At 58.0% G+C, this 24,778-nt stretch overlaps 2 protein-coding genes across 13 annotated transcripts in view; both read right to left on the reverse strand.

Annotated features, from left to right (window-relative positions):
• The window catches only part of INPP5E (inositol polyphosphate-5-phosphatase E), a 12,582-nt gene extending 12,321 nt beyond the window's left edge, over positions 1 to 261 (reverse strand). For 3 of the 4 annotated variants that reach the window (XR_004626643.1, XM_034664821.1, XM_034664819.1), the window contains exon 1: positions 174 to 261. The gene's annotated coding sequence lies outside the window, so the exon portion shown is untranslated. The remainder of the gene's footprint in view (positions 1 to 173) is intronic. The other variant, XM_034664820.1, reaches the window with a different exon arrangement.
• Positions 262 to 551: 290 nt separating this feature from the next.
• The window catches only part of SEC16A (SEC16 homolog A, endoplasmic reticulum export factor), a 32,704-nt gene continuing 8,477 nt past the window's right edge, over positions 552 to 24,778 (reverse strand). For 5 of the 9 annotated variants that reach the window (XM_034664834.1, XM_034664839.1, XM_034664833.1 and 2 more), the window contains 29 exons: positions 23,515 to 23,654; positions 20,481 to 20,578; positions 19,272 to 19,398; positions 18,621 to 18,792; positions 18,343 to 18,517; positions 17,308 to 17,450; positions 16,672 to 16,733; positions 16,425 to 16,563; positions 15,754 to 15,999; positions 14,582 to 14,679; positions 14,098 to 14,179; positions 13,771 to 13,888; positions 13,468 to 13,579; positions 13,176 to 13,281; positions 12,502 to 12,642; positions 11,386 to 11,499; positions 10,970 to 11,162; positions 10,157 to 10,402; positions 9,611 to 9,693; positions 8,568 to 8,711; positions 6,494 to 6,574; positions 6,234 to 6,290; positions 6,017 to 6,128; positions 5,527 to 5,664; positions 5,213 to 5,307; positions 4,547 to 4,621; positions 4,026 to 4,085; positions 3,082 to 3,159; positions 552 to 2,214 (listed from right to left, as the gene is read on the reverse strand). In XM_034664834.1, the coding sequence (XP_034520725.1) occupies positions 2,146 to 2,214; positions 3,082 to 3,159; positions 4,026 to 4,085; positions 4,547 to 4,621; positions 5,213 to 5,307; positions 5,527 to 5,664; positions 6,017 to 6,128; positions 6,234 to 6,290; positions 6,494 to 6,574; positions 8,568 to 8,711; positions 9,611 to 9,693; positions 10,157 to 10,402; positions 10,970 to 11,162; positions 11,386 to 11,499; positions 12,502 to 12,642; positions 13,176 to 13,281; positions 13,468 to 13,579; positions 13,771 to 13,888; positions 14,098 to 14,179; positions 14,582 to 14,679; positions 15,754 to 15,999; positions 16,425 to 16,563; positions 16,672 to 16,733; positions 17,308 to 17,450; positions 18,343 to 18,517; positions 18,621 to 18,792; positions 19,272 to 19,398; positions 20,481 to 20,578; positions 23,515 to 23,654 (3,504 nt within the window). In that variant the 3' untranslated portion in view covers positions 552 to 2,145. The remainder of the gene's footprint in view (positions 2,215 to 3,081; positions 3,160 to 4,025; positions 4,086 to 4,546; positions 4,622 to 5,212; positions 5,308 to 5,526; positions 5,665 to 6,016; positions 6,129 to 6,233; positions 6,291 to 6,493; positions 6,575 to 8,567; positions 8,712 to 9,610; positions 9,694 to 10,156; positions 10,403 to 10,969; positions 11,163 to 11,385; positions 11,500 to 12,501; positions 12,643 to 13,175; positions 13,282 to 13,467; positions 13,580 to 13,770; positions 13,889 to 14,097; positions 14,180 to 14,581; positions 14,680 to 15,753; positions 16,000 to 16,424; positions 16,564 to 16,671; positions 16,734 to 17,307; positions 17,451 to 18,342; positions 18,518 to 18,620; positions 18,793 to 19,271; positions 19,399 to 20,480; positions 20,579 to 23,514; positions 23,655 to 24,778) is intronic. The other 4 variants (XM_034664836.1, XM_034664841.1, XM_034664838.1 and 1 more) reach the window with 4 other exon arrangements.

The raw sequence follows: 24,778 nt of genomic DNA on the forward strand, positions 1-24,778 counted from the left end.
CGCGTCCCCGCCCCCGCCCAGGGTCGCCCGGCGCCTCGGACCCGCGTCCCTGCCCTGGGGTCACCCTGCACCCCAGACGCGCGCCTCCAACCGGAGGTCGCCCCGCACCCCCGCCCAGGGGTCACCCCACGTCCCGGACCCGCGCCCCTGCCCAAAGGTCGCCCTGCGCCCACCTCTCTGCGCCGCCCGCTCCCCGGCCCTGCGGGCCCGGCGGCCGCTCCCCGGCAACGGGAGTCCCGGGCGTCCCGGGCTTGGTCCCCGCAGCGGCCCCTGGCGGCCGGAGGACTCAGCGCGCCCGGGAGCGCGGAGGAACCCCCTCCCCCTCCCCCGCGGCTTCCCAGGCTCCGCAAGGCGGGGTGCGCACAGCGGGCCAGGCCTGGCCCGCCCAAGGGACGCACCTCACTTGCTGCCACGGCGGCGGGTGGGGTGGGGGTGGAGGTTCCCCAGCTGACCCACCCGCGCCCAACATGGAGAAGCCCCTCCTGCCCGTGCCCACAGGCAGGGGCCTTGTCCCCACCCCACCACCCACGGTGACCAACAGATGACAGCGCTTGCGAGCGCAAAATACTTTATTTACCAATTTGCAGTGTAACAATTTGCATTTAGGAAAAATAGCAGCTCCCGCCTGGCCTGGGAGGGAGCTTGTTGAATCAAAAGTCGCTGGCAGTCGGCGCAGGCAACGGTGGGCAGGCCAGGCGGAGGAAGCCGGGGGGCGCCAGGAGGGTCTGGGGTCCCAGGACCCCCGCTGGGCGTGGACCAAGGGACAGGAGAGGCTGCTGCCCCGTCAACCAGCCCCAGCCTCCCTCAAAGTGACAGGAACAAATGCACCCAGACGTGCACGTGGGTGACCCCACGGGAAAACCTTCCGTGGCCCTTCCTAGATGACCCGGGGCCCCAGGGAAACAGGAGGCCTGCGCGAATTGCACATTTATGCCACTTGTGCACTTCGACTTAAAACACCAAGCAAACTACGTCCCCAGCAGAACCTACAGGAATTATTTTCTAATGATTCTTATAAATATTTAAATCTTTTCTGCAGTCTCTTCAGACCTAACAAGAATGTGAATAATTTTAAGAACAGTCGATGAAGCCGTAAAGCTCGAGTCCAGGGGGAGGGCTCTCCCTTTGTGGTTTCACGTGGCCCGCAGTCAGCACACGACCCGCGGAAGATCGGGTGCGGGAAAACCAGAGACGGAGCCTCAGACTCAGGGCGCGTGTCCAGAAAGTCTTTTCCGCCCCTCTCTTCAAGATGTCACCAACCCCTGAGAGGACGCCAACCAGGCGAGAGAAAGCAAGGCAACTGGATGGCGCCGCGAAGACCAGTCATGGCGGAGCACAAGGGTGATGGTCACGCAAAGGCCGTGGCAGCCCCTCACGGTCTGACAAGGCGTTCACATACTGAAAAAACCCAAATCCAATTCATTACAGTGACAGTTTTAGTACTGGCGGATTAATGGGACATGTGGACGCCCCGTGTGGGATGTAGCTGTGGGAGGCAGGGCCACCCCTCGTGGACCGGCCAAGCCAGGCGCCTGGGTTGTGTGGGACACAAAAGCAGCAGCTGGAAATGTCTTTGCTACCGGCGAGATGCACCTCAGTGACATGGGGCCTCTCTCAAAAGCTAATTCTTGCTAAACCGAGTCCACAGTTCCTTGGGGACTTTGATGCAGAAAGGACCTCCCAGGGCTCTCTCCCACGGCCGCCAAGCAGGCGGTGGGGCTCTTCTGGGCCCAAGGCTCGCTCTCCACACAGCGTTTTAAAGGAACCCTTTGGGGGGGGGAATGAAGCACGGTTAGGTTTGCAGAGACACCTGGGTTCCTCAAGAGCCAAGTCTTTCCTGCAGCAAAGATGCCTCCAGCCTCACCAAGCACAACGCTCTTCCACGACTGAGACTTTTACCCTTAAATCGCTGTTAGGTGAGCGAAGGAGCCAAGAGCTCCCCATCCTGGCCCGCGTCTTACAGGCGCCGTGCACCTGACCCCAGCCACCCTTCAGGGGCCGCGGCAGAGGAGCGAGTACAATCACGTGGAATCACTGCTGTGCCCGTTCAGGACACGGGGACGTTGCCGGCGATCCGTCCGAGTTCTTGGTGGAGCGTAACAATGACGTCAGGGTTCCAGACGCTACCCTGGGACGGGGACTCTTCTAGCTCAACGCCGGGTATTTTCTCTGGCCAATCCTCCCCATCCTGGAGCCTCCCGAGGGGGCCGAGGCCTGGAAAGACAAGGAAGAGCGCTGACTTCCACGCATCCAGCCTCTGAGGCCGGTGGCATCCCGGGAACACCCGCGACACTCGGGTGTGCAGGACCGTTTACACCGACCCACAGCAGCCCCTGGTACCTGACTAGGTCAGGACCAATCAGGTGGTCTCTTTAAAAGTGTCTGCAGTTTTGTCCGGTGGTGAGGGGAGGCGGACAGCAGCGGCCGCCCGGGAGAGCCCACGGCAGCACGCAGGCGTTTACCTGTGCTCCCCGCAAACCCCAGCTGCAGGGAACATCAGAGTAAAGCACAGACCACAAGACGGAAGTAACAGGACAGAAAATAACCACATGTCAGAGTAGAAAAACAGGTGTGCGGCGGCCAGACTGTAACTTGGGTGGAACATGGCACCCCTGAGGTCGGGGCGGTGGGGGAGCCAAGAGCCGGGTGCAGAGGGAGCGGGCCCGGCCACCCAGGCAGTGAGGACAGGGGCTGCACCAGGACACCCGGGCTCAGGTGAGAGTTTACATCCTGAATGCCAGGACGACGCCCTGTCCCCTCCCCCACCCTCCCAAACAGGCAGCCAGTCTGTACGCTACGGACAAGAACTGGGAATGGAGAAGAGAGAAGGCAGAGGGAGAGAAACACGAGGGAACATTCAAGAACATTCCCCAACTGCCGGACATGGGATGGCAGGTGAGGGGTGGCCAAGGCCAGCACGTAGGAGTCAGACAGCGCAGTGTGTCAGCAGGAAAGCTAGGAGTCCTGGCTGGGTTACGCCCGGAGCTGGGGGTGGGGGTGGGCGGGGAAGAGCAGAGGAGGGGGAAAGGTCACCAGGCGCGGTGCGTGGGGGCGCGGGCTGTGGGACAGGAGGGCACTGACCTGTGTGAACTGAGCGGGGCTGTAGAAGGGCACGGCTGCCCCGGGGGCGCCCCCTGCAGGGGGGTGGTCGCTGGGAGCCTGGGAACCACAGAGAGCGCATGTCAACACAGCACCATCCCAGGGCTTTGCTCCCTTTGTGAACAGACACTGGTCTCCAGTAACCGTTTACAGCGCTTCTAAGTAAGCCACGGAAGCAGCCGGGAGACACTTCTCGCAACACTGGATTTAATTACACCAAGGTTCACAGGAAAATGGGAAGACATAAAGCAGCATGCAGAGAAATGCCTTAAAACCAGAGCATGCAGGAACACGGAGTGCACGGCACCAAGACGGCCCGTTAGCGTCGACTTGAAGCAGTTAGTAGACGATTTTTGATTACTTCAGACCTCCAGTATCCAGCTACAACATCCAGCGTTTTAGTACGCAAATAAAAAGGTCACGTAAAGCTTTCTACTGAGCCAACGGAAACGCTGCTCCACGATACACATAAAAGATGACGCATTCCTTTTTCTCCCGCCCAGACTGGCCAAAGGACAGCTTCCCGCCGCTCTCTGCCGGGCCCACGAGACGCCGTCTCGCGCTCGGTCAGAGAACACAAGTCCCTCCTGCCCCTGGCGGGCTTCTGAAACCCACTCACACACGGTGAGGCTACGCCCAAGGCCGCCGTGTGGACAAACCAATCCGGAAAGAACACAATTACAAACTGCGTTCATTCACTAGGAACCTTTTGGGGTCCACGAGCTCGTCAGTGCATGTGGACGGCTCCCGACCCCCCGAGGACCCTGGGAGAAAGGAACACTGCATCCTCTGGCGTGCGGTGGACGGGGAGGCAGTGGGCCGCGTGAGTGACGGGCACGACGGCCAGCCAGCACAGCGCTCTCAGAGGGAACACAAAGGCGACCCAGTTCAACTCGTGTTCGGTGAGAGCCGCCAGCCACAGGTACCTGATAAAAATGCTGGCTTACTTCGCGTGATAATGAACTCATTGAACTACAGCGTGACAGCTACAAAACAGCAAGAACACACACAACACAGACAAGGAGAAGGTCAGCATGCATGCTGCTGCTCCGAGCCGTCTGACCCCAGAGCGTCGTGACGCCCTTAGAATCAGTACAGTCCAAACGGAGAAAAGCCAGAGTTAGCTTAAAACGCCTACTTTCATGGACAGTTTTTATGAAGAAAACACCACCAGCTGGGGGCCTTCGGCGGCCCTGCCGTGCTGAGCGGAGCCTAGGGCGTGTGCGCACCAGCCCTGCTGCTCCACGCGGGGCTCCCTGGCAACTCCGCACGGACCAATGGGACTGTCTGTCGTGCGAACACGACACCTGGCAGCTTCTAAAAAGCTGCTCAACTGCCTTTTCTGACTCGTCAACACTCGCTTTTAAAAGAAGCCACTTGGACAACAGCAGGAATGAAGTGCCGGGCCCAGCCTTGGGGCAGGTCCTCTCTGGCCTGAGCGCCTTACCTCTCCGCCCTGGGAGCCGTCCTCGCGGGTGTGTGGGAGCTCAGGGCCAGGGAACGCCGCCGCCGAGCTGAACGCCTGCGGAGAAGACGACATGCAGCCCTCCACGCCAGCCCTCCACGCCGGGCGGAGCGACGCAGGACCCCCCCACCCGGCCCTGAGACGCTCCACTGCGCGGAAGGCATCCGTCCAGACAGCTGCAGGGCCCATGGGCTCCACCGCCGACGGACGGCCCATCTCTGGGGACACAGACCCTGAGCCCCACGATGGCCTCGTCATCCCACTTCAGAGCAGGAAACAGGCTCTGAGGAGTTACGTGACCCCTTCAATGCTAGGCAGCCATTAACCGGGGAACCAGGGCGCAATGCACACTGCCCACCTCAGACACCGTACTCTCAGTGAGCCCAGTTCACGTGCAAATTACAGAAGTTAAAGACCACCTGCTCCCGACTATGACTTCAGGGAGACAGTTACCACGCCACACGCATGTGTACCCTGCACGCACTCCGCATCTCCAGAGGGAGTCTGTTCGGGGAGAGACTTCTGACAGACACGGGCTCGGCCTCTGGGTGCACAACGGGCCTGACGCAAAGGTCAGGGCCGCCTTTCCCGGGTGGGGTGCCGGGCAAACCCTCACCGCCCTCCTGCCTGTCCTGTGGCCCCACTCACCTGGGGCTCCGAGGCCGGCTCTGGGTTGGCCGGACCCCCCATGGGCGCCTGCCCTTCCCTGCCAGCCCCCTCTGCAGGCGGGGCTTCCTCTGCGCCTGTGAAGGAGACGGTGCGGGAAGCTGTCATTCCATCCAAAACACTGCTGGCCTTTCATTTCCCACCGTCCCGTTCGTGGGGGACAGGGAAAGGAGTCGTGAACAAGCAGATGAGCCCCGGCTCTCTGCACATCGGCCGGGTCACTCTTCTTAAAGGGAGATTAAAGCCAGAGGCTCTCTGGAAAGGGGCCAGAGGTCAGGAGGTCACGTACTGCCTACCTGTGTTTGGTCCAAACAAGTGAGCAGGAATCGGGAGCGGGGCAAGAGGAGCAAAGAACTCTGCTGGAGCAAGAGCTGGCTCACTCCGCTGGGGCCCCCCCGGGTTGAAAACATCCACGTAGCGTGCTCTGGCTCCAGCTGCGCCGGGAGAAGCGGCAGGTTCAGGTCAGTGCGCCATACGACCCCGCCCCCCCTTCCCCGAGCAGAGCACGCGGACGGCGGGGACGCAGCTCTCGCACAGCGCAGCCCAGCGGCCGCCCGCGGGAGGTGCCTGCTACCAGTGCTGTGCTGCTCGGGGCGCGCGGCTGAGCAGGGCTCTCGTGCTCTAGAGAGGGGGAGCTCTCCCTGCGGACTCACCCGCGGAAAACAAGGATCGCCTCTGCAGACAGACGGACTGCCATCTGACCTACGCTTACAGTCCCCAAGCTCTGGTACCCCTGGAGCACAAGCAAGTTCTCAAACCAGCTCTAATCTCTGGTTTGACTGTTACCTGCTTTCCTAGAAAACATGTTCACAGAAGCCCTCGGGGGCCCTCCAGGACCGGAGGGCACAGTGAGTGGAGACTTGGGGAGCGAGGTTGGTGGTGGGGGCGGAGCCTTCTTCTGTGGAGGGAAAGCCGGCTCAGACACCCGCCTGCGGACCCAAAGCCGCGGGGACGGCACGGGGAGCCGGGGCCAGTGAGGCGGACGCGAGCAATTCTCACTTACCTCCTCCTCTGGCTCATTCACGTCCACCCATCGGTTCTTCTTCTCATCCCAGACGATCTGCAACCGTGGTGAAAAATGACGGAAGGCGTCAGGAGACACAGCTGAGCCAAAGCAGCGCCTGCTTCCTCCTGACACCGTGGCCTCCAGGAGACGCGCCCCCCGCCCGCTCGGCAGCGGAGCCACGCTGTGCATGCCTGCGCCAGTGACCATCGTGCACAGGGACCCGCACGTCCCTCGGGGCCGTGCTCTGCGACACTCACCGATTTGTTCTTGTCGTCTGGCAAATGAGCTTCTGTCCTTTTCTTCCCAGGGAGCCAACGAGAGAACCAGGACTCGCCACTCTAAAGGTAAAAACCATCAGAAGCACCTTGAGGACATGGTGCCGGGTGAACTGAGCCCAGCACAGAAGGACAAACCCTGAGGATTCACTCCCAGGAGGCCCCAGAGGTCAGACCCACAAACCCGGGAGGGGGAGGGGACGGTGAACAACGGGGACCAAGGTCCAGTCTGAGAAGACAAGCCCCAGAAACGGGCAGAGGGCATGGCTGCACGGGTGCGTGTGTCTAACGTCACAGAACTGTACCCTTAAAAATGGCTAAAATGGTAAATTTCATGTTATGTGTATTTTACCACAATTAAAACATCTGAACAGTGTGCCTTTTGGAGGTTTTCCTGTCTAAATGCCAAAAGAATGGCAGCCTCTGGCATTCTCCCGGACTGAGCAGTGGCAAGCAGACTGGGAATGTCCTCGTGGGCACCCCCACGGTCCCCCGCCCGTGTCCTATGCTGGGAGAATTTAGGGGTTAGGGACGTTTACTTCGACTAAAACACAAACATGGAAGCAGCGGGGTTCATGCGCTCTCAAACCCGCCGCTCGAGCTCCACAGAGGAGGGCAGCAGGGGTCCGCACGCTCGTGCCTGGCCAGTGTCCTATCCCAGCTCAGGCTCACGCACACTCTGAATTAAATGTGTTTCCTTACGGTGCTAGTAAGGGGTGCCGGGCAGCTCAGTCACTTGAGTCTCTGACTCTTGGTTTCGGCTCAGGCTGTGATCTCAGGGTCATGGGATTGAGCCCCACATCAGGCTCTGTGGGGAAATCTGCTTGGGTGTCCCTTTCCCTCTGCGCCCCTCCCCTCCCACACTTGCTCTCTAAAATGAATGGATAAATCTTTAAAAAAGAAAAGACACGGGCGCCTGGGTGGCTCAGTAGGTTAGGTGTCTGCCTTCAGCTCAGGTCACGATCCCAGAGCCGGTTCTGGGATTGAGCCCCACGTCGGGCTCTCTGCTCGGCTGGAGCCTGCATCTCCCTCTCCTGCCCCCCTGCTTGTGCTTTCCTCCTCTCTCTCTCTCTGCCAAATAAATAAATAAAATCTTACCAAAAAAAAAAAAAAAGGAAAAAAAGAAAAAGAAAAATGCTACCGGTTAAATAAAACTCGATACACTGACCTGTATGAAAATTAAGAACATATCCTGCGTAAGCTAACGTTAAGGGAATAAAAACGCCGTCTGCAGACTGGGGGAAGACACAGGTGAAGCACACATCTCACAGAGGACTTGTGGCCATGATATTCAAGTGGGAGAAGACACAAGCCAGCACCACACAGGGAAACACACAGGTGGTAATAGGCACATGAAAAACGTGCTTGGCGCCCTCGCCCTCGCTTGTCAGGGAAGCAAAGCGAAAGCACCAGGAAGCGCTACAAACCCCCGCCGAGAGGCTGCCGTGGTGAAATCCAGCCGCCCTGTGCGTGCGGGGACAAGGACCGCTAGGCCGGTGACGAGGAATGACCGGGCCTCTCTGACTCTGCTGGGGGAAGGTCACCTGGCACAACCGTCCAGGAAAACTGCCTCGTGGCACCTTCCCGTGCTGGACACACAGCTGTCCTGGGCCCCAGGCACGACCCAAGAGAAACGAGTGCTTTCGCCAACAAATGACGGATAAGAATGCTCATATGGCTTTTACATAATGACTCCAAACTGAAAAAAAAGCCAATGTCTGTTCAACCGGGAGAAAGGATATATAAAATGGTAGCATCTACACACAACAGACACTACGACACATGATTTTTAAAGATTAACCTCCTTCATAGGAAGTTCTGGGACAGGTCATGGAAACACGGGCCTCCTGGTTCCGCTCCCACTGTGCTCTGGCCGGCGGTTATATGGGGACACGGACACAGAGACGCTCATGGAGCTTCCAGCACCTCGCCGGATGCTCAGCACAGCTGAATGCCTGTGTCCCGCCGCCAGTGTAAGAGGAAAGCTGTCCGTGGGAGCTGCGCCCCTTCCCCGGGCCCCAGGCCCCCACCCTGCTGGAGCTGGGCCGTGTGTCACCTTCTTGGGCTCCTTGGCCTCTTTCCTGGCTGCTGGCGCAGGTCTCTTCACTTCGGGCGTGGACGTCGGTGGCTGCAGAGCACCGGAGCCGGCACACTCCCACCCCGGGGGGACCTCGGAGTCCTGTGACATCATGGAGGAGCCCTGTCCCAAGGCAACACGGGGGCAGGCTCACCTAGGGCACCTCCCCAGAAGCCTTTAAAACATCAGCGAGTGCTGAGAGCAGAGTGAGGAGGGGGTGGCGGACAGCTGCCCCTGCCTCCAGCCTGCTCTCACAAGCAACCGTATCAAGGTGCACGGCAGGACTCCAAACGGGGACGCTGGAGTCCACTGGGCACGACTGGGCTGGAAGAAGGGGTGTGCACTCATGACGCTGGACACGGAGGGGGAGGGGACATCTTAAAACACAGACTTGCTTTTTTTTCAAAAGCATTTTTCAAAATGCTTATTTCCGAGTGAAGACTCCGTTTTCCGTAAACTCCTATTTTACATGAAAATGAAGTATTTCCATGGTAGAGCCCTAACGAAGTCTGAGCTGCAGCAAGCGCCTCGGACGGCATGCCCACGAAGGCCGGGTCTGTGTAAAGAAGGCCGCGGGACACATTGCGCAGAAAAGCACGCGTCCCTCCCCGCCGGGAGCAGAGCAGCAGATGTGCTCTTTCTACCAAACACGTCTGAGAGACGCCATGAGGATTTCCAGACCAGCAGTGAGGTTCAGGGATCCTACGGCAGAGAGAGGGGGGTGCAGGACAGGGGAAGCCTCTCCGCTTTGGGGAAGTCAGCCTCCCTAAAGGGACAGTCTGTGCGCTGCTAAGCGAGCCGCCCCCCCCTCCCTGCAGCCCCCACCGGCCTTCCCTCCGCACGCGCTCGCCCCGCCTCCCGAGCGCTCCCTGCGGTAGGAGCAGCTTAAAGGACAATTCCGTGGCTTTCGCTATTCCATTACAGCTGGACAACGACAAGTTTGGGCTCCCAATCAACACAACTTATGTACAACAAAGAGCTTGGGGCGGGGGGGGGGGGGGGGGGGGGGAGTGGGAGAGTACCAGATCAGCCAATTTTCCGCCAAGACCCTCTTCTCTCAGCTCCAGAAGCGAGTTTCTAACAAGCACCTCCGGTGGCATCACCCCTGTCAACAGAAGAGAGGGCCACTGTGGTCTCTGTGTCGCTGACACAGGACAAGAGCTGACGTGACACGCTCGCCACACAGCACAGCTTCTCACTGGGCCATGGCCTCCCACCACAGTGCTCAGAGTCCCAGACCGGAAATGTTCTCGAAATCGCTTCTTTTTGAAAGCCGGGTGTACGTTTTGCTTTGCTCAAGGGCACAGAGCCAGGAAGGCCCACAGCAGGCATGAGAGGCCCCCATGGGACTGCGGAGCAGGCTCCGGCCTGGGCGCACCTCAAGGCCAGCCCGCCACCCGGACATGCACTCGCGCTCTGCACGCCAACACGCGGCCGAGTCCCAGAAGAAAGCACTGACGTCAATGAGCCCTTCAGCCTACGGCTTCCAGAACCCTTAGTATACACTGACAAACAGAAACGCCAAACCCGAGAGCTCTGCTCTCAGGACGGCACCGCAGCAGGCCTACCTGGGTCCTGGCTCCGGGCCTCCTGGGGCGCATGCTCACTTTCTTGCAGAGGTGGTGCGCCAGGTGGCAGGCCAGGCGCCGTGTACGGAGCCACGGGGTCAGGCCCAGAGGGCTCTGGAAAGCTAAGGGCAGCCCCCGAGGGTCCACAGCCAGGCCCCAGCTCAACAGGGCCCGGGGGCGAGGGCACCGGGAACAGGGGCACCCTGGCGGGCAGGGCCAGATGGCTGTCGGGGAGCGTCGGCGGAGCTGCACCAAGAGAGCGGAGAACAGAAGCCTGAGGTACTGGTGCGAGCTCCGGGCACCTGAAGAAGCTAACCGGCAGTCGCTCAACCATTCATCACATGGCTTTTTGCAAGGCCACATTTCTTTCGTTACGGGTTAAGAGAATCAATCATCAGAGCAGAAAGTGCTGACAGCGCCAGGGCATCAGTGGTTTGGGGAAAAGGAGAACACACGCTTTTTAGGGACAAGGGAAGGACATCATTAAATAATGTCACGTGGGGCCCGGAGCCAGAACCCCCAGCAAAACCCCAACACAACTGGGGAGCCGCTGCCTGAAAGAGACTGCGGTGTTCACGGAGCCCTCGCCACCACCCCCCTCCCCGGGCTCAGCAGGCCACCCACCCAGATGGATGTTGAAGGCCACGAGACAAAACAAGGGAGCAAGCATGGGGAGAGAGAGGGCTGACATGCTGGCAAGACACGTGCCCTCCACTCTCCTGCGGGCAAAGCGGCAATGTGCCACGTTTGGAAGCAGTGGCCGCGAGGGAGGCGTGGGGAGGCCCGCAGTTTCTGCAGCGGCACGGGGCTCACCTGAAGGCAGCAGCCGCACCCCCTGGCCAAAGTGCTCAGTGCTGGGCACAGGTGGTGCCAGCAGCGGATTGCCGGTGCCCGGGCCCCCCGGCTGGGAGAGTGCTGGCCCGTCATACTGCCCCGCCTCTGAGCTCGGGGTGCTGGGACAGCGCTGGGGGAAGGTCCCGTCCTGACTCCACGCCGTGGCGCCCTCCTGAGGGAGAGACACGGCAGGCTTTTCCGACAGCCCAGCACTGCGCCGCTCAGGCCCGCCGACCCGCCTCCCCTCTCCTGGGAGTGCGGGCGCTCTAACAAACGTGCGCACCCCTCGAATCCTACTATTCACACCTAACGTTTGGTGTGAAACAACGGAGGTGTGAACCACACTTATCAGCGTCTCTAACATCCTGTCCCGAGACCGAGCGAGCACTTCACACCTTGACCTGCTTGTCCACACTCTGCAGCCGGACCAACCAGGCGGGCTCCACAAAGGCCTCCTCCTCCGGCTTCTCTCTCAGCTGCGGGTCGAAGAGGCGCAGCTGGGACGCGATCTGGACACACACAGGGAGGAAAGGGCCCTGTTACTAGCGGGCGTGACGAGGAAGACCGTGTTTTCGAAACCCACCATCACGCGATACAAAAAGGACCTTCAGGGTCCGTGAGAGTTTCCACCACCTAGGATTTCTGAAGCGTGTGGTGACCTGCCCTGAACCTCGCACGCACTGCCGAGTCATCGGAAAGGGAGCCTGAGACCTAGAATTCTCTCCAGCAAGCCCTGCAGCCCATGTGCACAGAGGCTGCCAGCACCCAGACCCTCCGGAGTGGACTTTGCTGCCCTTGTCATCAACTACACGGACTCAGCTTTCCTGATCAGAATGTTGAATGCACCCAGAACCTCACACACTCTGATGGGCGGTGGGAGGCGGGGACAGTGCGGGACAGGGTACGATGCAACCAGGTGGCCTTGTGTGCACAGCTACTGACGCCGCAGAAAGAGGACTCGCTGGTTGTTCTATTATCACAGACACCCACAACGTCCCACAGGACACTTGCTCGGGGACCACGCGAGCGCATGTCCCAGAACGGCGCTCCGGGGGGAGGGGAACGCCGGCATCCCCGTGCACGGGGCGCCAGCCAGCCCCGTCCCGCTCGCACCTCCCCTCCCCCTGCGGATGCTCACACAGCGTCTGCTCTACAGAGCTAGAAACCGGCGCTGGCCCTGGAGCAGCCAGGACCCCAACCCGGGCTGCTGGACTCCAGAAGCTCACGACGTTCGCCGCTGGGTTCAGCTGCCCCACAGCGAGTTTCCTGGAGACGGGGTCCTTCTTCCTTCAAAGCTTACGGCCCACCCTCTGCAGCGGGGTGAGGTCTCTGAAAACTTCCTAAGCTAACACGTAGGACATCCGACACCCGGCCAGGAACACCTGAATCCCTCAAGCTGTTCAAGAAGGAAGTCCCGGGCGTCTGCATGGTCACAGCGCAGTCCCCGAGTCCCGTGATCCTGACGCGCCCACGGGGCAAACGCCTCAGAAGGACGTTTGAGAAGACGTTACCTGCACCAGCTGGCTGATGAGCACGGGCGAGTACTTGTGGGGCTGCAGCAAGATGCTCTTGGCAATCACCTCGCAGTAGTGAAACGCCTGCGTGGCCAGCCCCATCTCGGCCAGGCGGCAGGAGTAGATGAACTTGAACACCTGGGGCGAGGGGGCGCAGCAGTCGTCCCGACGCGCCTCCCCAGCCCCCACCTCACCCGACAGCCCCCCGAGGCCACCCAACGGCACTGACTCCCGTTCCCGAAGGCTTTCAGATGAAGGCTGCGACTAAGCTTCTTACAAACGCACTTTTCCTCGTCAGCACACTTCCTAGGCTGGTCAGGCGGGGCCCGTCACTGCGAGCACCCAGGCCAGCCAGCATGGCAAGACGGCCGTCCCCACTAACGCTTCACTACACAATGTTTACACCCACACGCCCCCGGGTCAGATAACGCTCTCCCCACGACACCAAAAACCACGGACAGAAAGTACTGGAAACCAAATACTCAAGAAACATTTTAAATGCAAAGGAAGTCCTCAACAGGGCTCAAGCATTACAGATCAGCTGTCACCCTAAGATTTCCAAAAACACTATCACTTTTTGTGTAAGAGCTCGGAAGGCCTCAACTACCAAAGACTGGCCGGCACTGACCACCTGCTCGTCAACACCACGGACCGGCGTGGCTCCAGCTTACCTGGAAACTGGGGAAGGAGCAGGTCTGTGCCCCGAGAGACCGGGCATATTCGTAGGCTTCCGTCCTCTGAATAGCTTCGTTGGTGGCAAACTTTAAAAACGGCAAACTATTGAGGAAAGAAGTAATTTTAATCTTTGGGCAAGTCAACCAGAAGCACATCACGCCACGCGATCAACACCACGCGATCCAGACAGGAGGCTGCCGCTGCTGGGGGCACGTGCGCCATTTCTGGGTTAGCTGATGGAGGGATACTTCCTTTCTAAAGGAAAACAGAGACCTTGACATTCCGCACCTGTGGTTCGATCCAATTAAGACAAGTTTTGTGGTTTTCTTTGTATAGAGCCCCAGTCCGACCTGGGCCATGAGGTAGCAGAAATGCGCAGCATCGAGGAGACCTTTCGAAGCTGAGGAGACATAAAGCAGGCCAAGACTCAGTGCCTCCAAGTTCTCCCAAAAACCTCAACACGTGGACACGAAACACCATAGAGACCACACGAAGGGAAAAGCCCCGTGGCCCTCCATACCCCAACAGCGGCTCTCACGCCCGGGCATGCTGGGCCCCCCACCTCCACATTCACACCTGCTCCTGACCTACCCAGAGTGTCACCCATGGTGGCCATCGCCCTGGACTCCACATCCACGTTGCTGCTCAGGTTGGACAAAACCATAGCAAGATGTGGTCTCCAATCTCCCCACTTCTCATCTCCGCAACACTGAGGTCAGAAAAAAGCAAAACAAGATAAACCCATATCCTTGGAAGACAGCGTGACTTTCATCTCGTCACGGGTGAACTCAAAGAGCATAACGCAGAAGCCAGAACAAGAGAAGTGCAGGCCTCGCGGCCCTGGAGGCAAGCTCTCACAGGAGCGAGCCTGGACAGGGAGCCGGGCCGCGGGGACCTGGGGAGCCCCTGCACACTGACCGTGGACGCAGCAGGCATCCGCCCCGACATCAGCTGGTACACTGTCTGCAAAGGGTCGTTGATCGGAAGACTGTTGGCGAACCTAGGCAGATATGAAGAGAGAAAGCTAAGTCGCCCTGTTTAAAAGACAAACAGAAACAAGTCCAGTTTCATCTTGGCCCTTTGATGACCGCTGGGTGCCTGACCCAGGCAAAGTGCACAAAGCCCAGCATTTCAACAAAGGAATTGAGAAAATAAAGACTAAAGAATTCATGGTAGTTTCACAGAACGTAGAAAACTCTGCAGTTAATAAAATGTTCACAAAGCCCTCAACGGTACAAGCCCAGGGAAGAGGGCCCAGCAAGCCTGTGCCGGTGGGACAGCAGCACGGTGCAGAGGACACCCCCCAGCTTTCTTCGACAAGGGCTGTGGGTCACTGTGCTTCCAAGAGCTGACCAGGCAGCAGGACGTAGCCAGAAACAGTCTACACAGCAAGATTCCCCACCTGGTCATGACACGGGCGTGTGTCCGGCTGTCCATCTTACTTGCAAGTAACAGAGCATGACCCCATAAGGCGTTTTTCATCGCAGACTCTAAAGCATCCTGTAAAGCATTTCAGTGGTTACCTGAGTTACCGGAACAACTTTGGGGACATACACAAATGAAAGCAACAGCCCATGTGTCGTGACGCACAGCAGGGAGGCGGGGGAGGGGGCCAGAGTGCACATGAAGGAACACGCGAGTCCAGGGCCCGCCAATACACACGCCTGGCTCTGACACGAAGGAGAAGTCTGCTCTTCCCAACCCACCCTAGCTGAAAAGTCGCTCAGCGGCTCTGCGAAGGCACATGTCGCTTTGTTATTTGCTAGCAGTGGGCGAACGCAACGAGCACACGGAGAAGCAACAAGGACGAGCAAGCAGCGGTCCTGCCGCCTCCGACTGTCCCTGCCGCTGCGAATGATGCCACCGGCATGCGCCCCCAGTTCCAGAACGACACACGAGGCCTCCACCAGCACCATCTCAACACAGCCCCCCCGTGTCCAGAGTCATCTGGGGCAGCACTTAGAGGACAGCCTCTTCAAAGAGATGGACGTGTCGCGGTAGAGAGAAATGGTAAGCAAACCCGACCGATTCTACAATTCCTATCCGTTGCAAGATGTCCACGTGAAGACTGTTTACCACATATGAACTTTCGGAGCGTATCACGACATCAAAGTACCAAGAACTCCGGGCCCTTGAGACCCTGGCCGCCAGCGCGCAGGCGCAGCCCTCCCCCCAGTCTGCACGAGCCTGGGGAGCTTCCCCAGTGCATGCCCTCTCCGTGCCCTGCAGGGCTTGGCGCTGGGCCGCTGCATGGCGCTCACCCCGCACCCGCCTCGCTGAAGAGACAGGGAACGCGTGCCTAACTGTGTGAGAACAGTCTGACTTCCGTCCTGCACACAGGTCTGTCCCTGAGACGTATACACAGCAAGGGTGTGACCAAGCACTGGCAGGTCTTTGACCCTGGCAACCCTTGGAAGACAGCTCTGCTGCTGGGAGCGGACACACTGGACCCCAGACACTCTTCACGGAACGAGTCCGCCAGTGCCAGGTCGCAGTCAAGGTGCATAGCTCCCGAGAGCAGGGCCGTGCACACCAGGGTCCGCCTGGCAACCCGTGCGTTCGTGGCTGACTCACCTTCTTACGGCCGTACAGCAGCAGCTCCCGGAACCTCTCCGTCTCCTTTTCCAGAGCACTGCTGCTAGCTGCTTGGCTGTCAGTCAGAAACGAGAGCTGGGCCTCCCCGGACTCCTCTTCCTCCACTTGCTCCACAGCCTCGTTAGTAAAATCAATCAGGTTGGCCTCGTTGGGTGACTTCCCAGGAAGCCACGCAGTTTTGTGGTCTCGTAACAAAAGCTCTGCAAGGTCTGTTCCCACCACGGTCTGCAGGGGCCGCGGGAGCAGGAAGGAGAACAAAGTGCTTCACTACACGCAGAATTTACTGCAGGGGAGCAGGGACGGGCCCAGTCCCGGTCAGGTGAGGGCCCACACAGGACTCCTTAGAAGAGCACCTTAAACTCCCATGGGCACAAGCCACTGCTCATGACATAGCCAGGAGCAGGACGGACAGACCACAGATGACCTGATAGGCTGACAAAGGTGGACCCAAACCTCCCTTCACCCCAAACCACATGCCCTTGAATTACACTTCCCCAAATCACCACTAAGACACTCTTCCTGAGCGAGCCCCTGGACAGGGACACTGCTCACCACCACACACAGCCTGGCACAGAAATCCCACCCAAGTCCTCTGGCGGTGGGGGGGGGGGGGGGGGGGGGGTGGAGACAGAGGTCAACAAGAAACTTACCCCATTCTGTCTGCACAAGAGAACAATGAAATTCCAAAGGAGACTTGCAGACTCTTTGTCAATTAAATTTTCGTTCTGCAAACATTTTGTAGCTTTGTTCTGTGCAAAATTAATAACATCCACTTTATGGGTGTCATCTCTGAAAAAAGAACACACACTCAGTGCACGGCAACAACGGCCTCTGCGAGGCCGAGCGCAGCAGCCGCCTCCGCGCGGGCGCCGTGGCGCGCTCCAACGGGGAACGTACTTGCCGAGCGGTCCTGGGAACGAGCGCAGTTCCTCCTGCTCCGGCGTGTGCTGCAGCAAAGTCTGAGGCGGGACAGGCGGGGCACAGAGAGAACGCAGCTCGCAGGGGGCAGGCGCACATCAACGCCTGCCCGCGTCCGCCGGCTGCACCGGCTGAGTTCCCGACACCATCCTTGCGGGCGGCCTGCCCCTCCCTCGCGGAGCGTGGGCCTGTCTGCTTTACCACCGTGGTTTTCAAACTCTAGTTTAAGCAGTAGGAACCACGTCTCCCCTCAAACTGAGGCAGGGCTTTAATACGTGCACAGAAGAGGCCTGCCAGGGCCCCAGCGGTGGGCCCCCCACCCCACCTGCCCCCAGATCACAAAGCTCCTCTACCCGTGACCAGAAGCCACAAGATGAACCCAGGCAGGGTCCTCCCTGCTAAACCAGAAACGCTAACGAAGACAAAATGAATACGCGATGAAACGAAGTCTAATGTGACACCTGACGCGCGTGCTCAAAGTCCTGACCTCTGAGAGGAGAGAGAAACGACCCGGCACGAGAAAAAAAACCTATGAATTCATGGGGAAAAACATTTTCCAAGGTCACTTCTGCAGGGGGCAGTTCTGCCACGCAGGACTTCTACTCACGCAATTACCTCCATGCTGTGAATCTCAACCAGCGTGGGCTGTCCCTCCGAAGGCAGGTTCGGAATCACTTTAATGAGCTGACCCCCAGGCCCGAACCTGGCACAGACATGAGGCACTGAGAACTTCTCAGGAGAAGTTGGTCTTGACGGAGCTACATTCAAATAAAGTGAGAAACAAACAATCAGCTGGTCACTTTTTAATGCTTCTGGACCAGATCAACAGCACAAATGTTCAAGGTGCCCCTACAGCTGGAATCCTAGGGGAGACTGGTCACAATGGCCCAGCTTTCAACTGCAAGGTAATAGTTATTAAATATCCCATCAAAAAAAAGGACTTAGGTGTGTGTCAGAAAATGTTTCAATTGTTAAATACGAGAACTATTCTCTTCTGAAAACAAAACTCCTTTAAAACAGCCCCGTGCACGGAGCACGCGCTACTCGGAGGCAGTGTCTGGCTGCCCGGCTGCTGGGAGGCCCTGCCAAAGCGTCCGTGTCCCCAGCTCTCCTTCACAGGCCGGCTCCTGGCAGTGACGAGCGTGGGACACCGACAAGGACGATGAGGGCAGCACGCCGGAAGTGCAGAGATTTTCACAGGACTGGACACATACCTCTGCACTTCTCCAAGGAAAAGCATTTAACGGAACACCTCCGAGAGGAGCTGAGAACGGGGCACAGGTGACAAGTCCACGCACAGGAGCTTTTCAAGGGGAATGAGGAGTTTCCCGTGAAGCTGCTTCCCCAAGCGGCCGGCCCTGGCGAACACAGTGCGGCCACAACACCCAAGAAGCTGACAGGGAGCCTGTCCTCGGAGCCACACTGACACGGCTACTATGGACAGGCCGGGCAGCTCTCAGCTGCTGTGACAAGATCTGTGACTAACAGCAGTCCTCCTTCTGCAGAGGAGACCAGGCCAGGCCATCGCCAATTCCCATCCGAGCTGAAATCCACTCCCTCTGTCACCCCAGGCTTGTGAGGCTGCCCCAGCGGTGTGACTCGACATCCCTCTGTACCTATGAGGGCACAGGGCCCCGATCACACACACACCTTGCTCCGTGGAGGGCCAGCCAGCTTCGGCGGGGTAGCCGTACTCTGGGAAGCCCTGGGCACCGCCAAAATTGCTGCCATAGGCCCCGTAGGCGTAATCGCCGGGCAGGGAGCCTGGGGGGTGTGGGGCCTCATAGGGAGCAGCAGTCACGCCGTGATTTCTGTAAACCTGACTCTGGGGAAACACAAAGCAAAGAGGAAACATCAACTCCTGGGAACGCGGGGGACGGGACTCGGGTGTGCGGTCACGCGTGAAAGGAGGGGAAGAGGGCCCCCACCTGACGTGAGTGGGAGCTGAAACTGCTGCGCAGGCTCTGGGCCGAGCGCTCGCTGTGCACGCTGCGCCTGTCTGCCTCTTCCCCGTACGGGTCCCTGTGGGGCTCGGGGTCGTCGTCAAAACTGCCGGTGAAGCGAGGGTCGTACCTCCAGGGGTCGTCGTACCTCTCGGGCCTGGTGGGAGCAGGGACGGAGGCGAGGAAAAGGGGGGTGTGCGCGGGTGACTCCAGGACGACGGCCCTCTGCTGCACAACAGCGAGGCCCCCCGACGTCGTCACCCCCCCCACCGGGGTCATGACCCTCAGAAGACCAATCTGAGCGTACCCTCGGGAGAGCGCCACATCCCAAGCCCCAGTTCAGATCCCTGCCTGCAGAGTTGGAGAAGCAGCCCTAAGCTCACAGACCCAAGCAGAGGAGGGGCCGACTTCCAGCACCTGTGCTGAGGCCAGTTCCCCTCCAACAGCCCACGTGGGAACTGCCAGGAGAGTCTGGTTCATCCTTCTCTTTCAGACAGTGAGTGACCCCAGTGTCACCTGCTCACCAGGATCCCAAACACAACTGCAGCTCGGGTAAATGACAGACACGAGGGCAGAGACGCAGGAGCAAAGCTCTGATTATAAGCAACCGCCCTTATCAAAGGGCGCCGTACCAACCTGTCGCCATAAGCATAGCTTTCCTTCCTGTACGCGTCGTATTCAGCATCATACCAATACCTCCGGTCCCAGGTGCGGGGATCCCTGAATCTGGAACCATAGTGGCACCGGTCCCAGCGACCTGGGTCTGTAAGTGCGGGTTTGTGCTTTACTACCATAGGCAAGGGAAGACACTCCTCTGGCCTTCGCTGGAGAACCCACACCACCCCAGGACTGAAGAATGCCTCCAGGTTCTTAGAGGAACCAGACTTTCCTCCCAAAATTCAGCATGACCTTGGAGAGTGTTAACTGTAAGACAGAAGGCCCCGGCGGTGTCCTGCCTGTATGTGTAATACCCAATGGCCACTGGCTGTTCTTCTCTCTCAACACACGTGATTAAAAAGAACAAAAAACCTGCTAGAAGACATCTTTGTTAAATTTTTTTCATGGTCACGACCTTTTAACACTTAATCCCAGGACTACAAATTTCCCTTGTATGTTTTCTCTCTAACATAACCCAGAAAGTTTTAAGAAATATTCCAAAACCAAAAAATTAAAAAAAAATACTTTAACATTATAAACTAAAAGTACCATTTCTGGCAAGTGTGAGCACAATTTACATCTGTGGCAGTACAAACTTGGCGGGGGGGGGAGAGGCTCGTGGGAAGCAGCCGATGGGGCGGCTGCGCCAGGAGGCCCGAGAGGCTGTGGGCCCGGGACCCTCCCTGGCACCTGGCAGCAGGGAGTTGCAGGGCCGCCGACACGCACACACTGCAGCAGGAGCGCATCAAGACCAGCAGGCAGCACCTGGAGCAGTGGGGACATCGGACATCCGCCCCGTGCAAGCCGGGGTCCCTGGCCAAGGGAGGCACTGGCAAGCCAGACGTGGCCAGTGTGACCCAGAAGCTGGTGTTGTTTTATTTAATCAATTTAAGTAGTCACATATGGACAAGGCCACTCGGCAACTACTCACAACTACGCTTTGCTACAAAGTCAAAGGAAACTACTAATGTGATAAAGAGACATTAACACTAGAATTAAATCATAATTTCCTAATGAAAAATAGCAATATAATTTCTTCCAGGCACAGCTTCTTTTTCAACTACTTTGGCCCTTGGATTAAAAACACATGAGGACTAACAAACGGGAAAGTCTCCTAAGACACGATCACAGAGCACAGCTGAGCACCGGGCCTCGCCAGTGGTCGGCCGTGTAGGGTCCTGAACGTACCTGCGTAATCGTACTGGCCGGAGTAATAATCCGCATAGTGGTCGCTCTGGCTGCTCCACCCACTTTTGGAACTGTAGTAACCGTCAGGGTACCCTGGCCTGCAAGTACACAAGACGCTGTTGAAAACAACACTCCTACTCGCTTCTCAGACTGGGACGACACGTCAGTCCGGACACACGGCTGCCAGAGCAGCAGACACTCAGCCAAACGCTCTGGTCGTGAAAAAACACTCATCAGAAGATCCCGAAACAGCGACGAGGTGATGATGGGACCCCCCCTCCCACACAGCTAATTCAAATTCGTCTCTTGGGATGCCTGGGCGGCTCAGTCAGTGAAGCGTTTGTCTTCGGCTCAGGTCATGATCCCGGGGTCCTGGGATCGAGCCCCGCATGGGGCTCCCTGCTCAGCGGGGAGTCTGCTTCTCCCTCTGCTGCTCCCCCTGCTTGTCTTTCTCTCTCTCCGACAAATAAATAAAATCTTTGAAATTCATCTCTTAAGCACCTATTTAAGTGCCACAGAGCCCAAAGAGCTGGCCGTCCTCCACGTGCTCAACAGTGTCCTGCAAGGTTCAAACAGGTTCTGGTATCACCCTTAGCAGGAGCAAAACGCACTAAGCTGTCAAACCCATCTACACAGACCACGTGCTGTGTCCTCTGGACGCGGGATGCTATGTGCCCAGGCCCCGGGCTGCGGCTGGCTCAGCCCCAGGGGCCAGCCTCTTACATGTGACCAGTGGGGAGCCTGAAGCACGCCTGATGGAGGCCAGCCTCACAGACCAAGCTACAAGTCAAGAACTTAGCAAGATCAGCTGTCAGATCTTCTGGACAGTAAGATTCTTTCCACTCCCCCCAATAGTGACCGAGAACGAGAGAGCGAGAGAGAGAGCACACACTAAGCGACTGGGGGGAGAGGGTAGGGGCAGAGGGAGAGGGAGAGAGAGAACCTCAATCAGCCTCTACGCCCAGCCTCGAGCACTATGTGGGGTTCGATCTAACAACCCTGAGATCAAGACCTGAGCTGTAATCAACAGTTAGACACTTCACCAACTGAGCCATCCAGGCGCCAATGGGGCAGTAAGATTCTTAGAAGAACTTACTAACATTTTTCTTTCTTAATAACAAGTTTTAGACAATGTATGATTTTTAAAACGTGACTTTTCTCATGTCCCTTCAGGAATGTCTCACTCAGCTGAGCCTGGGGGCTTGGATGGCATAGCTCCTGGGACAGAGGCGGCCTGTGAGGAGCACTCACTCCCGTGGCTCAGCTATAGGAACAAGGGCCCTTCCCAGGGCTTTGGAGGAGAACCCTTAGACCCCACCCATCTGCAGAGTGGGGGACTCTGAGCACAGCAGCGAATGTGTTCAGAATGATGATCTGACACAGTGCAGAACCAAGAGTGTGCCCCCTCCTCGCTGCCCTCACCAACCAAGCCTGTTCATCCACCAGCAAAGACACAGCCACAAAAATGAAAGACACGTTCCCATCTCAAGCAGTTCCTGCAGGGATGCACTCACACCAGGCAAGAACACGCGCATGTGCACACACGCACACACACACACACACGTCCCCCAACCAAAGCAGGGCAGGAGAGAGGAGACGTTGCTCTCCCAAGCTGTCACATATGAGTGGTGAAGACAGCAGGAGGACAGAACCACTCCCGTGCAACCTGACCCAGCCTCTGGTTGGGTGACTTTTCAACAGCACGGGCCACCTCTGGCCTTTTAGAATGAAGTGCCAGGTTAACTTGCAGGTGGGAGAGGCGACAGAAAACTGGAATGGCAAGATGTGCCCTGGCTGCACCGTCCCCTGTGCTTACGGGGTTCTAGAAGTCACCTGCCCATTGCTTTCCCTGAGTCAGAATACTTAACTTCAAACCTCCCCTTCCAGGTGCTATACAGGAACTAAACCCTCGGGAACCTTCTTACATAAAGCTCCTAGAAGGCTGGGCCACGTGCAGGTCAGCAGTGCACAGAGAGACCAGCTGAAGAGGCAACGGCTCAGAGACAGAGCCTCATCTCCAGACGAGCGATCAAAAACTCGAAGGACCAGCAACAGGACCCCAACATTCTGAAAAGCGGTGCACGCACAACGTCTCCACCCGCGATCACACCTCCTCTGTTGCAAGTTCAAGAAGCCGCGTACTCTTGTAACAACACCTACACCCGTGACACGTCCCTCCTCCAACCGGACGACGAGCCAGGACAGGTGAAGGCTCTGGAAGGCGGGCACGCCGCCCCGGGAACAGGCTGCACACCCTGTGGCCCCGCTGCTGCTCTACCTACGGCTCCAAGTGGGAGGACCAGGACCTGCTTCAGTTCCTACCTGGTGAAGGCACGAAGCCAGGGGTCTTTCAAAATCCCTCCTCCAGGGGCGCCTGTGGCTCAGTTAAGCGTCTGACTCTTGACCTCAGCTCAGGTCACGATCTCAGGCGCTTGATCTCATGAGATCTCATGCTCAGCGGGGAGTCTGCTTGAGATTCTCCCTCCCTCTTCCCCTCCCTCTGCCCTCCCGCTCTAAAATAAACAAATAAATCATAAAAAAAAAAAAAAAAATCCCTCATCTACCATCACAGAACCAAGACGTGCTTGGTCATCGGAGGGCGTCAGGACAGAGGCGTGTGGCACCTTCCGGCACAGGGGGCAGCACTGCAGAAGGGACGTGGGCAGGTGCCCCGGCCAGAGAATCAAGCACCTCTGTGATGAATAGTAGGGAAGCGTCCGCCGGGGCAAAGCTGCCACGGTCTAAGGCCCTGAACACCCAGCCAGCCAAATGCCAGAGTCGGGTGCGCGCCTCGGCGGTCAGAGGCCCGGCTGGCTGACGGAGGACCCTGCCAAGGGTCCGGCCTGACCTAGTGCTGGCTGACAGCACAGCACGGCTGCAGGGGAGGGCTCTGTTCAATGTCAAAGTGCTCCTGTGCCATGCCCATGCTGATTAAACATAAACACGGAAGAAATAGGTCGGTAACTCTTTACACATACAGTCTTCCTCAGATCACTAAGTTACTACCACAGCCAGCAACACGAACGTCCATCACCTGGCAGCTGGCCGGTCTGAGCAGTGACTTGCTCGGGAGCTGGGTCGCTCAGGCTCGGAGTAGCGGTAGCTCTCAGCATAGGCAGACGCCGCACTGTCATAGGGCCTGTACCTGGGCTCGTACAGGCCATAGACGTCCTGCTGGAAGAAGGGTTTGTGCAACGTTAGAGACCAGTAAAGAGACAACATGTCAAGCACCCGGCACTAGCTCTAAATGGCACTGATGACGGCTCTCCAGGAGGAACACTGGATGTGGGGCTCCCTTCATGCAGAACAGAAAATCTACAATCTGAAATCCACGGTCACAGGCAGCAGGCTCTTCCTGAAAGGGGCTACCCTGGTCCTGCTCAGGAGACAGCCAACGGGTCGGCGGGCAACCCCTGCGGAGTCGCAGGGACTCTAGAGGCTCCGCCAGGCTTCTAGTCCTTAGTCTTGAATGTGGAGGTGCTCAGACCCCACGAGCTGGTGTTCCATTTCAGATACCATCTCAGGTAAGCAACATAACTGGGGTTCCATCTCAGTGGGTCCTGGAGCTACGGGAAGCCTAAGAGAGGGTCGTATTTTACTCTCAAGAGGCTTTCAGCCCCGTTACAGACTGATGAACGGCCACGGCTCTGTCTCTAAGGAGCGGCCATGTGAAAACCCGAAGCAGAGACGAGGTGGTCCAGACATGAGACAGAATCAGCTCTTTGGTCTACGAGCCTGACCCTATGCCATCACCTGGCAGAAGAGGAGAAATCAGGTAAACCGGACTTATTCTTGACCACTGCTGGAGATTGTGGCAACAAGGCCAAAGGGCAGCAAGAAGCGGGCTCCCACAGAAGTGACGCTGGGCTCTGGCTGGTATTCCTGGGACGTGCAAGGAGTTGCTGCACAAAGGACCCAAAGCAGGTACACTGCTCTCCCCATGTTCTGCCAGGCCCCCCGGGACTCTGGGTGCATCAGAAATCAATTTCCGTGTGTGGCAAGAGGAGTCCTTGGGCTCCTTCCAGAATCTAGAATTTGCTGGTCTCATTGGGAACGTATGAATAGGGCACAGCTAACCAAAGATGCTCAAAGCCCACAAAAGAGACCCAAGCCTGTCAGTGGGGGCTGCTGCCTGGTCCAAGCCCCAGCAGCCCCGCACGCCCAGCTGCCTCTGACTGCGAGGCCTCCAAGATGGCCACCTGCCACTGCCCAGCAGGACTGCACTTTTTAAAGTTCTGGTCCACACTACTTTGAACTCAGGGACCCTTGGGTGGTGCTGGGCTAGGACTAGAAGTGAT

The sequence above is a fragment of the Ailuropoda melanoleuca genome, chromosome 7, assembly GCF_002007445.2.
Source record: "Ailuropoda melanoleuca isolate Jingjing chromosome 7, ASM200744v2, whole genome shotgun sequence".
NCBI lineage: Eukaryota > Metazoa > Chordata > Mammalia > Carnivora > Ursidae > Ailuropoda > Ailuropoda melanoleuca.